Source organism: Vespula pensylvanica, chromosome 17 (genome assembly GCF_014466175.1).
Source record: "Vespula pensylvanica isolate Volc-1 chromosome 17, ASM1446617v1, whole genome shotgun sequence".
Taxonomy (NCBI): domain Eukaryota; kingdom Metazoa; phylum Arthropoda; class Insecta; order Hymenoptera; family Vespidae; genus Vespula; species Vespula pensylvanica.
The window spans coordinates 2,447,729-2,461,057 of record NC_057701.1 but is presented as its reverse complement, the minus strand read 5'-3'; the positions used below and the strand labels follow the sequence as shown (position 1 = coordinate 2,461,057).

Genomic DNA, 13,329 nt, shown 5'->3' with positions numbered 1-13,329 from the left:
ACTACCGAGACAACCAAATTAGGGAAAGGTTTTAACGTGACACCAAGAATTACGATAAAGGGATCGAAGTCTAAAAATTTGTTAACAAGACGTAATAAATCTTTCGCCGAAAGGGACACCAACGATGGTGACGTTGATGATACACGTAAAGAGGATGATCCAAATAGGATTAGTAGTTCAACGTCAGTCACCTCGACGATCTTATCGAAAAAGAAACAATCATCGTCGGAGATCGAAGAGAAGGAGAAGGAGGAGGAGGAGGAGGAGGAGGAGGATAGTCGAACGAAGAAGAAGCAACCGAGAATGTTGAACAGTGTTACCAAGGCTAACTTTAATGATCGTTATTCGAAAAAATTTAGGGAGAGGATTAACATTGTCGATGGGAATGAGATACCACGGCAGACAACGTCAAGGACAACTACGGTTACTAATAGATACAGTAGGAAAAAGATCGATAGTTTGAGACCTTACGATAAAATTTCGAAAAGTGTTACGACGGTAACATCGACCCAGTCATCATCATCATCATCGTCATCATCGTCGTCGTCGTCGTCCTCATCAAAAAGACGAGAGTTCAGACCAAGAACGGCTACGTATCGTAGACATTCCGAATTACCAACTACTACTTTGCTCATACAAACGACAAACAAGGTCGACAATACGCAGGGTGTTGCGATCACCCCTAAAACGCCCAAGTATCACGCGACCTTGAAAAGTTCAACGCCGATCGAAACTCGATCGATACCGCAGGAGCCGCAAGTTAGCGTTAGGATAACCAACGATACCAATCCAATTGATACTGGTATTACCGACAGCAGCAATGGGAATACTGGTACAACAAGTAACATCTTCAATCCAACAAGAAGTGCCTTTCTAAGTGGTAACAGTACTCTACTGCAACAACTACGCAGCACCGTAGCGCCACTTCTCAGCTCTCTGGGTAACAGGACACCTATATTTGCTGAGTCTTACAGTAACGTTAACAACGGAGTAAGTGTATTTGTTTGTTTGTTTGTTTGTTTGGTCGTTTTTTTTCCCTATTTTTTTCTATGCAACGTATTTGTCATCAAAGGCTATCGTTATGGTTGAATTAATTTATAGGAATGTTATTTATGTTCATTATATTTATTTAATAATAGTTTTGATCGATAATAGTTTTTCTAATTTCTTCTTTCTTTTTGTCCAGTAAATTGAATAATAATAATAATAATAATAATTGTAATACATTCGTAATCGTAAAGTTTTGTTTGAAACAAAATTATTTTACCTCCCGGTTATTTCAGTTTAAATATTGCAATTGTTGCGCTTGTACTTGTAATTATAATGACTTTATTATTATAATAATAATTACTATTATTTTTCTTTTTTACAATTATAATTACGATTGATATAATTAATTAATAATGATTCTAATATCAAGCTGTTGCATCGTATTGGATAGAAAATATTTGTCATTATCGTTTATAGAGCTCTACACCTAGGATCACACCAAACGGATCACCACCAAGATTCAGTGCTAGGTACAAAGGAGCCGAATTGTTTGTTAGAAAGCCAACAGGTTATCAACCGACTGTACCATCGATCACTAGCTCTTCGACAACTCAAATAACTCCGATAGAGGTAAGACAAACAACAAGTTGATTATTATTTTTATGCATTATCATTTTTTTTTCCTTTTTTTTTTCTTTTTTTTTTTTCTTTTACAACTCGCACACGCACGCTTTATTTTTTCTTTTCTCACGAATAGAATACTATACCGTGTCGCTATCGAAGTATAATAGCTGGCTGTTAGATCGTCACCGTGGCAGGTTAGAGTAAAAAATTATTTGAGGAAAAAAAAAAGAAATAGAGAATTAAAAGTAAGAAAACAAAAAACAAAACGAAATTAATGAAAAGGTAAGGGAATTAATTGTTTGCAAAAAAAAAAAAAAGAAAAAGAGAAAACAAAATAAACGACCGAATGGCTTTTGAGGCTGGTTCCGCATGATTGAATGAACGTTAGGTGGAATCACGTGACCATTACTTTTCTGTGCTTAAAAGGTATTCACCACGAAGATCAAGGAGGATTTGGAGAGTGTTGCGCCGCCATCTTGGTCAACTGATCTTGGTATCACTAACAACCCCAATGGAATTCTCAATTCGGAGAGCCTTTATACGAATAATCTTCGTTAAAATCGTTATATCCATTAATTATTAATCCTGTCTTATATTATTATTATTATTATTATTATTATTATTATTACTATTATTATTATTATTATTATTACTACTATTATTATTATTATTATCATTATTATCATTATCATTATTATTATTATTATTATATTATTATTATATTTTTTTTTCTTTTTACAGCATTGCCATTTTTCTCTTTTCTCTTTAATTATATATAAACGTACATACATACATACATATATATGCATATATATATATATACATATATGTTTATACATGTATATATTAATTGTTCATTGTAGGTTGTGGTATATATCTATATATATATATATATTATTTTGTTTTATTATAATATGTGTGATCGTGAATATGATATTCATTATAGTTATTAGAGTTTCGATATGATTTCTCGGTATTATCATACACAGATATACTACACTCATTCACATTTTAGCATGCAGCACCTTTAAAAAATATTGCCTCTCACTTTTAAAACTTTTGTTAATTAATAATTTGCACGTGGAGTTCAAGTTTAAGAGGATTAAAATAGAAAAGGAAATAAATAACGGAAAGGGTTTTTATTGTTTATTCATTTATATAAATATATATATATATACACACTTTTATATATATATATATATATATATATATATATATATATTCACAAATGCATCGTAGATATTAACACTTTTATCTTTCACATTCACGTCACATGTTTGAAAATTTTTTATTTACACAAAATTTTTAATTATATATATATATATATATCAACACATACATACATACATACATATATACATACATATGTATATATTCTTTTGTAATAAACTTACTGCTTCTTGCATTGCACGCGGTAAATAGTTTTTCGTCCTCACTTTATAACTATATGTGTATATATATATATATATAAAATTATATAATTTTTATTCTAATCACATAATCAAAAATATTTACTTCTCTTTTTCTTTTTTAATTTAGATCTTTCAACAATTACCAACTGTACGTATTTTTTTTCTTCGATAAAAACTTTTCTTTCTTTTCTTTCTTTTTTTTTTTTTTTTTTTTTTGTAATATTACTTTGTTTCTTAGTTTTTCGCTTAGATCATCAAAAATTTAATGAAGTTATCAAGGATAATTATCTAATGATCATTCTTCCTGAATATAATAGAAAATATTATGATGATTTTCCCGTTCCATTTCTTTTAACATTCCGCGTTATTACTCTAACGATGGTGAAAGTAAGATATCGTGTGCGTAATACATGAATTTCATATGAATTCTATATATGTATATATATATATATATATATATATATATATATACGTGTGACTATGGTGTAGGTGTTACGAGATTGAGTTTTATAGGAAGAAGGAAATATGCGGAATACGAATCGAGGTCAGCTTTGTAAGTTAACATGTCAAAAAGTAGAGGAATTTGTTGATATTAATGACACATTTTGATTTTTTTCTTATGGTACTCCTAGAAGCAAATTTCAACAATTAGATTAATAAATTAAATTAAAAGTTTAACACTATAATAACGTTCAAGTTTGAATTCAATTTGATCGAATAGATCACGTTGTTAATAAAGAATTTTGTTGAATCTGGAGACATCTGTGGTTAATGTTCAAAGTTGTTAAAGATATTTTATAGAAGTGGAAAAAGTCTTATAAGTGAACGTCCAGTTTCCTAGATAGCCATATAAGAGAGAGAAAGAGAGAGAAAGAGAGAGAGAGAGAGAGAGAGAGAGAGAGAGAGAGAGAGAGAGAGAGAGAGAGAGAGAGAAAGAGAGAAAGAGAAAGAGATCTTTAACCTCAAGAACGAGTTTGCCAGGTATAACCGACGACATAGAGTATATCATAGCGTATTTTATAGTAACAGGCAATGTTTCTAAGGTATTCCTAGCTCATGCTATTTCTCATCTAGTTCATGGGTTTACCAAGAGATGGTGTATGCTCATTTAATTGGCTTAACCATGTCATATTATCGATCGATATTAATGAACGTTTGTTACATTTTATTTTACAGCTAATCGTGTCGTGAAATTTTGTAAATAAACAAAAAAGAATATATATATATATATATATGTATATGTATATTAAAATATCTCTAATATATAGCACGGCACATTTAATTTCAATATGTATAGCACTTGCACGCACCTTTAATTTTCTGATTACAGAACATTGGTTCGGTACTACCACCGCCTATTGATATTTCCAGTCCTGGAGAGCCGAAATTTTTAACATACTATCAAGCATTGGAATCGGCTAGCGTCCGAAACGAGCAAGGGAATTTTCAACAACAGCAACAACTTAATGACACTGTAACACAGGTAGACTCTAACAACGCAACTAACGGCACCAATGGCACCAACGCCAATTCTAACAATGACACGAGTCCCAACTTAGAGATCGCGAGCCCACAGACCCCAGACAATACCACGACCCAACCGGATAATCTATCGAATGAAAACATAAACCAGGACACGGAGAATCCCACTGTTACTACGGATGGTTTACCCGAGTCATTAAATGTATCCATGACCGTTGAACCCACAGAGTCTTTGTCCACCATTACAGATTCGATGATAGAAACTAACATGACAACCTCTACCGATTTATCTACGAGCGTTGGTGTTGTTGAGGATACGTCAACGACACAGGAAAGTCCAGTTAGTACAGATCTAATGGATACTATGTCTTCTTCTACCCCCGTTATTACGGACAGTTTGTCTTCTACTACTACAATGGAACCTAGTACTATGATAGTGACCCCTATGAACGATGTTATTACAACTACTGTAACCCAGTCGTCAGATTTGACCGGAACAATGAGTTCCACTACAGATTTATCTAGTACCATGGAGTCTACTACTACCATGGCGATGACGAGTGAATCATCGAGTGAGAATCGTTCGTTAGATTTATCAGGTACTACAGAAATGTCCAATAACGTTGATACGGTATCAACTGGTACCACACAAAACGTTGAAAGTTCTTCGATTCCGTTGGACACCACAACTATCGTCACTACCGAATCGACGACAACTTCGCAAACATCATCTACCATGTCTACGACTAATGTCTCTCCCATTGAAACGTCCACCGAAAGTATCGAGAGTAACACGATAGAGCAGTCTGGTGTAATTTCGAGTAGCAGCGAATCGAATGATCAAACATCGACGATAAGAATAACGACGACTGATCTACCAATAGTAACAACTTTCCGAACGAAATTGATAGACTTTGCTCAAGATATTTTATCACGTTTGCAAAGTGCTATAGCAGGAACAACCTTGTCACCTATTTTAACAACGACTCCAACTACAACGACTCCAGCTGAAACAACCATGTCGTCTGTTTTAACGACTACTTCGATCGATACAACCTTATCACCTGCTTTAACAACGACTCCAAGTGCAACAACAGCCGAGACACCAACTTCAACGCTCGATCAGTCGAATACCAGTTTGAATAATCAAGTTGAGAGTACCACGATGATGGCAGACGTAGTTCAGCAACAAGAGTTTACTACAATTTCTGACGATGTCACATCTTCGAGAGATGTCCAATCAGAATTAAGAGAGACTACTACAGCCACACCTTTATCGATGGATGTGTCTACTCAAGAAGCAGTAGGTTTCACCGATTCAGAAACAAATACCCTGGATAATGTTGAAACTAGTTCTACTACAGATTCGAGCACAACAGCTAACGCTGAAAGCTCTGATTTAACATTGGACGTAGAATCGCTAACTCAAAGTCAAACGTCGATAAGCCCTGAGAATGAATCCAGTGTAAATATTACCCCAGAGAGCCCCATTAATACAACAACAGAAATGACTACTACTTTATCGTCAACGAACTTGCAAGATTCTACCGTAGAAAGCATTATTAGCAATGACCTTAATGATACCTTACTCACAGAATTAATGACAATCGCGAAGTCCCTGTTTTCGGAAGCCATGAACGATACTTCCGTTCAAACTATATTGGACAATATTTCCAGCACAATCGATTTGGAAAGAAATATGCAAGATATTGAAAATAATTCGACTACTGATTCTAGTACAACAGTGAATAATACTGACGACGGTTTCCTTAATGATAGTACAACGGAGAACGTACAAGAGTTTTCTACCGAAGTTCCATCAGAACAGGTAGAGACAGCACCGATCAGTTCAGAACCTGAAGAAGATACTACTTTAACAGTCGACCTATCTGAAAATGAGATAGAATCAACTCCCATAAGCCCAACAACGATTACTAATACCGAAATTCTGGACGATAGTTTAGCCCTTAACGTAACTCAGAACGAAATGGAATTCGTTCGGACAAATGATACGACAAGTTTCGAATTAGGAACGACGTTAGAAAATTTAGAGACTATTACTGCCACTGAATCCATCGAGAACGATATAGGAACTGTCGCGAATGAAGATTTTGAGAATATAACTGAGAGTTCTACGAGTATTACGCAGGAAAGAGAAACGACGACAGTTTCTACTGCTGATATCGAATTGACGACGCTCAGTTATGATTTTCAATCGACTACGGCCCAGACCCAGATAACTACCCCTGTAGAAAGTATAGATATATCGATCTCATCTACCCCAACTATGGTAACAGAATCATCGACAACCAGCACTGTGGTAAACGACGATCGGTCGCCGATAACGACTCCTTTAAATATTGATAGTCAGACAACTGTTAGCCCAACAGAAACAACGTTATCGTCCGAAAACTTCGAACTTTTGACCCAGTCGAGTGTAACGAACGATAGCAGTAATAGTACTAATCTCGTTTCAACCGAGCCCATGTCAACCGCTACAGTAACAGAGCCCACAGCTACAACGGAATTGGTAGCTAATAATGATGATATCGTAACGAGCCAATCCCCTGAAATAATTATTACCGAAAACATAACAACAGAACCGGCTCTTGATCAATCGATCGATATCGACAGAACTAACCAAACAATTGAAATGACCTCGACGGAATTGATTGTTAACGATGCAGAGGTAACCACTAACTCACCCTTACTAACAAACGATACAGATTTGTTGGATTTAACGAATATTACTGGGACTACCATCACTAACCAGGCAATCGAAACAACCACAACGATAATGCTCACAGACCCCCCATCATCGCCCATTGACTTCATGAACACCATTCCAACTGATATTGACCGTTTGCAGGATGCTACGCCAACAACTGCCCAAGGGACGGCAGCCTCAGGAACAATGCAATTCGATCAAACGAACGATACCACCATCATTCCTACCACCACCATCATCACAGAGTCTCCAACAGCAACAACGTCAGACTCTTCCAATTCCTTGATCACTGAATCCTCTCCATCTGGCACATCGACTTCCATTGATACGACGACGTTAATCACGACAACGACGACGACGACGACGATGACAACGACGACGGAAACGATGACGACCACGACGACACCGTCATCTTCGATTACCAATCGTCCACCTGATACTACTACCGAAGATAACGTTGATATAAATGATAATCTGATATCCACCGAAGCATCAACGAGCATGCCAACATCTACTACATCGTTGCCGGAAACTTCCGATTCGATATCCAGAATGGATACGAATATCCAAACAACGATGACGGATTCAACCACAGAAACAACACCAACCACAGCATCGGGTTCAACCTCTACGACTACCATTACCATGCCAACCACTATCTCTCAAACTATACCGAGCATGCCTGCATTTTCATCAGTTCGAACTCCGGTTACCACTCAGACTAGTTTCACGACACCGTATTTGGGTCGATTCGGTGGTAGCAGGCTAACTCCAGCACCTAGATTTAGTCCTAGCTCGTCGACCAAAGTTCCATTAAGGGATTATCACGTATACGGGATATATCCTAATAAAACGATCGTCAGGAAACGCCCAGAGGATAATCTAATCGATGCTAGAAACGTTGACAGCCCATACGTCATTTTTGGTATCTACCCTGATGGCAGATTGGTCCGGAAGTTCCCAAATGGCACGATCATACCAGATCCACCAAGCAATCCGGTTGAGGTTGTCTTTTCTCTTAGCACTACAACTACCACTAACAGGCCACAACCCGTGTTCTTTTATAACCAGGCTAACCAAGGCACTTTTAATCAATATCAAGCCCCGAACTACTATAATAATCGTAGACCCGTCGGCAACCCGATGACAAATGGTCAAAACTTTGGCACCGTTGATTTGGGACTTACTGGTAACGCGATCGCCGGATCAAACGGAGGTGGAGCCGATTTCTTGGGCCCACTTGGTACCCCTGGTAGCCTCGCGACCACAAATACAATGGTATCTCTATCCCACAGTTATTAAACTTCGTTCATCATAAATCTCTCCGATGATCTTCATCAAATTTGCTCGAGATCGTAATTTTCATTTTCGATGCTGCTGCCGTTGTTTTCTTTTTTTTTTTTTTTTTTTTTTGGTTTTTTGTTTGTTTGTTGTTGCGAAATAAAGAAACATATAAAAGTATATTTGGATAATCGACAGCAGCATAATCTAGAAGTAACGTACTAACGCTTATATTTAATTTTTGACATAATTTCGCGGCTGGACTAATAGTTTCTCAGTTGTCACTGTTAATGTCAACCCAAGTTGTCAATAGCGTTGATAATCAAAGTGACACTGCGAAAGCATGCGTTGATAATTTAATCTCTATCTTTCTTTCTCATACCTTCTTTCTGTATATAGTATATAGATCTCGAGCAATCGGATTTGAATTTAAAAATATGTTCAATTTCTCCCATAGAACTCCATGAGCCCATCGTGATTATAATATTTAATTGACTTCTCTTTTCAACAGGCAAAGGTATCGAAACATGATGTCGAGTTATCTAAAGACTTGTACATATTACATCCTTTTTTTCTTAATCGTTGTTTTTGATTTTCTTTTATCTTTGTTTGTTTATTTATTTATTTATTTATTTATTTATTTATTTATTTTGTTTCTTTCTTCTTTTCTCTTGTTGGCACTTTTGTAAATATTTTCTGCACCCTCACAGCACCCACTTTACTCACCTAATCACCTAGAGGTCATATTTCGATATATCTAATGCTACGCTTGACATGATATGATGAACCTTTTGCGTCTGTTGATGAATCATTACAAAATATTTATAAGTTTTCTTCGTTTTTAGGGATCTCGACTAAATGGTATTAGCGGGGCCGGTCGTATCGTTCAAGATCGACAAAGGGATGAAGCTAGTAGATCTAGGCAATCTGGAGATCAACGGAATTCGGTTTACATTGGACAGGTAAAGGCAACACGCGAGGAAAAGAAAAAAGAAAAAGACAATCTTTAATAAAATACGATAGGATTTGTTACGTTAATGTTTCATCGAATTTGTTTTACTATTAATAGGATAGGTTCGTTAATTATTGGACTAATGGTTCACCAAACACCAATCCACGTGTTGTCAGTGTCAACATAAATTCAGTTGCAGTAAGTGACATGTTATGTTAATGCCAATTAAAAAAATATATATACATTATTACGATTGTATTACAAAAATTATAACGTTACACAGAGTGCAGCGAACGAAGGACCAGCATCGACTTCAGGAATGGTACAATCCTTTAACAATTTGTTGAACGATCAATCTAATGGTGGTCAGATAACAGCACCTCCAGGATTCCCATGGAGAGATCCTTTGGATCAGATATTTGGAATTACAACTAATTCCCCAGTAATAACAGCATCGATCGCATCGAACACTTTGGTATAGGACACTTCGAATGAAGCCTCGTTCTTCCTGACCAATTCAATTTCCTAATTTTTTTTTTTATCTTGTTAGGACGACTCCAGCGAAGGTAATCCAATGTTCGATGCACGTCCTGTAAGTCCATTCGTAGAAGTTTTTACACCAGCTTCTGGTATCGTGTCTTCTTCTATCACCGCTGCAATGTCTACTACCACAACTGCACCAACAACAAGTACTGTCACTACAACTACGCCAACTCCAACTACAACTACAACTACAACTACACCAGCTCCAACTACAACAACAACAACAACAACAACAACGACAACACCAGCTCCAACAACAACAACAACAACGACGACGACAACGACGACGACAGCTCCAACAACAACTACACTAGCTCCAACAACAACTACACCAGCTCCAACAACAACCACAGCAGCTCCAACAACAACCACAGCAGCTCCAACAACAACTACAACTACACCAGCTCCAACGACACAGGCTTCAACCTCAACAACTTCATTGAAAACGACACCATTCGGATTATCCAATGATATTCCATTAAATATGCGAACACAAAACGCATTTGGTACGACATTCGACGATCTCGCATTTTTGAATTCACTTGTAAGTGAACTAAATGTCTTTTATTCCATCCTAAGATCTTTCTTCCTTTTTTTTTTTTTTTTTTTTTTTGAATGACAAAAGAAAAAGAAAAGAAAAGAAAATAGACGTAGATGGATAAAGATAGCAAATATATTTCTAGTTACAGCCTAACGATGCCCCAACTACGCAAAAAACTCTGAACGAAGTGGAAAAGATTTTAGCCAATAAGGTATATAGATAAAAAAAATTATATATAATATTTCAAATAATTTATCTAAATTTAAATATCATAAAAACAACAAACGACAAAAAGAGAAGGAGTTCTAGAGACAGAAAAGAGAGAGAGAGAGAGAGAGAGAGAGAGAGAGAGAGAGAGAGAGAGAGAGAGAGAGAGAGAGAGAGAGAGAGAGAGAGAGAGAGAGAGATAAAACGTTTAATGGACTCTGGAAAGGCTAACAGAACGATTACGTATGTACGAGCAAAAACACAAGGTATAGATATATAGTTCCTAAGTCATCATTAACTAATAAAGCTGTGGAGAGCGCAAAGTGGATGGTAATTATCGTCCGGCTAATCGAGCGGTGCAGCTCGAGAAGCGAGAAACTTATAATGCAAGAACTCTCCTTTCACCATTTGCACAATCCTTATTTCGTTCTTACTTCGAGTACCAACTTGGAATAATCCAAGTATTTATTTCCATTACATATTCTATAAAGTAGATATTTCCGATCTAATGTAACTCCTTTCTCGTGTTTCTTTAAACTAAAATAATAGCTGTGAATCATCGTAATATATGCAAAATATACTTTGTTTTCAACTAACACCGTGATAACTTTAAAAAAGTATATATATATATATATATATATATATATATATATAACTGTTATTATTAAGCTCATAAAACACTTACGACACGTATAATTATCAACGTATATACCTTATTTTTTTCTTTTCTTTTTTTTTTTTTGTTTCTTTTATAGATCCTATCTCTTGCCTTGGGTAATGCTGGACCTACACGTTCACCAAAAGCTATTCAATTAGCCAATGCATCCCCAAATTCACTACAAGTCTCGTCGTCGTCATCCGCACCTATAATCATCGACTTGTTACCATCCACCACCACTATGAAACCTTCAACGATCGCTTCTACGTCAACCTCAAGATCAATTAAAATTACCACCGAATCTGGAATTAATCGGAAAGTACCTGTTAAAATCGCAGATCTATCAGCCAGTGCACAAACTCATAGCGCTTCTGTGTCCACTACGACCAAAGAACCTATCGTTGTCACGGCAAAGTCTATTACAACGAAACCTAAGAGCACAACAGTTCCACCGGTTCAAGGTCTTGGTGCAAGCTTGTTGCAAGCGCTCTTTGGTGGTAACTTTTTTGGGCCCACTAGCACAGCCAAACCCGTAACTAAAATTACGACTACTAAACCGAAAACAAAAACAATACCGAGAATCGTCGAGATCACTCAAAGGCCAGTCTCAACGACCCAATCTTCCGTAACATCTAGATCTGTCAATGTCTCTGAGATTGTAATTAATACCGTGAAAGAAACAACGATTCCAAAACCTAACACGACGACAAAACCGATCAGTACGACAACGACGCAACGTGCATTATTGAACAATCCAAATCCTAGATTACCTAACGTTGTTAGCTCAACTTATTCGCCCGAGGACGATGCCAAGTTCTTATCAGCTTTGTTCAACGCGATTCAAGAATCAAGTAAGATATGTTTGAGATTAGATTTGTAATCCGAGACTCGTGTCTATCGAATCGGTCGATTTTTCTTCACTTGTTTGTTCATCATTTTGTTTTTTTTTTCTTTTTCTTTTTTCTTGACAGATACGAAGAAACCTGTTACACCTGTTCCAACGTCGATCGAAGACGACGAAGCTTTCTTGAGAGCGATACTATCCGGTCAAGCTAAACTTCCCTTAGTCAAAAGTACGTCCTCTCCTGAAATCAACAACGCGGCTCTTTTAGCGGCCCTTTTGAAGGCTCAGGGCATCGAACCTTCGACACCAGCTACAAATATTCGACAACAGTTACAATTAGCTGTAAGTAAGATACGCGAATAACGAGTAATTCTTTTTTCTTTTTTTTTCTTTTTTTTTTTTTTTTTCTTTTTAGAAAAAATATTATGAACCTTCTTCTTCTTCTTCTTCTTCTTCTTCTTTTTTTTTTTCTTTATTATTTATTTGTTTAGAGCTTAAACAACAATCTCGTTTCGCTTCCACCGACAACCACGAGTACATCTAGACCTTATTCTACATCAACGAGTATTACTTCAAGGCCAATTACGAGTACCACGATGACGACGAGAAGACCAACGACTTCAAGGCCAAGGCTTCAAACGACAACGTGGTCACCTAGCTCGACTTATCCACCACCATTGTTCAGTGGGTTCTCTAATTTTGGTAATCCAGTTCAAGAATCACAAAAAGATAATGACGGATTAGCTGGAGATGGTGTTAGAAATCAGGTTGTGAACGTTGCCCTTGGTGCTACCAGAGCGTTCAGTCAGTTCCTCGGTGCTGCCATTACGGTAACATCTTTTTTTTTTTATTTTAATTCTTTATTTATTTATTTATTTATTTATTTATTTATTTTTTCTTTTCCTTCGATACGAAGACAAGTGCAACAGTTTCTAAGTGGAATCGAGAAATTGCTCAAGCGATTATTAAAAACGAATTAACTCCTATTTCCTTAAGACTTTCTAAGCTCGTAATTATTAGACTTTCAATTTTACGATCTATGTAAGAGTATCTAAGCACGTAGTTTT

At 36.4% G+C, this 13,329-nt stretch overlaps 1 protein-coding gene across 1 annotated transcript in view; it reads left to right on the top strand.

Moving 5' to 3' along the window:
- Positions 1-283: 283 nt before the first annotated feature.
- LOC122635102 (mucin-5AC-like) overlaps positions 284-13,329 on the top strand; it is a 14,038-nt gene continuing 992 nt past the window's right edge. The window contains exons 1-11 of the mRNA XM_043824914.1: positions 284-990; positions 1,468-1,620; positions 4,357-8,514; positions 9,363-9,479; positions 9,587-9,667; positions 9,753-9,944; positions 10,020-10,556; positions 10,696-10,764; positions 11,516-12,269; positions 12,390-12,604; positions 12,754-13,092. Of these exons, the coding sequence (XP_043680849.1) occupies positions 304-990; positions 1,468-1,620; positions 4,357-8,514; positions 9,363-9,479; positions 9,587-9,667; positions 9,753-9,944; positions 10,020-10,556; positions 10,696-10,764; positions 11,516-12,269; positions 12,390-12,604; positions 12,754-13,092 (7,302 nt within the window). The 5' untranslated portion in view covers positions 284-303. The remainder of the gene's footprint in view (positions 991-1,467; positions 1,621-4,356; positions 8,515-9,362; positions 9,480-9,586; positions 9,668-9,752; positions 9,945-10,019; positions 10,557-10,695; positions 10,765-11,515; positions 12,270-12,389; positions 12,605-12,753; positions 13,093-13,329) is intronic.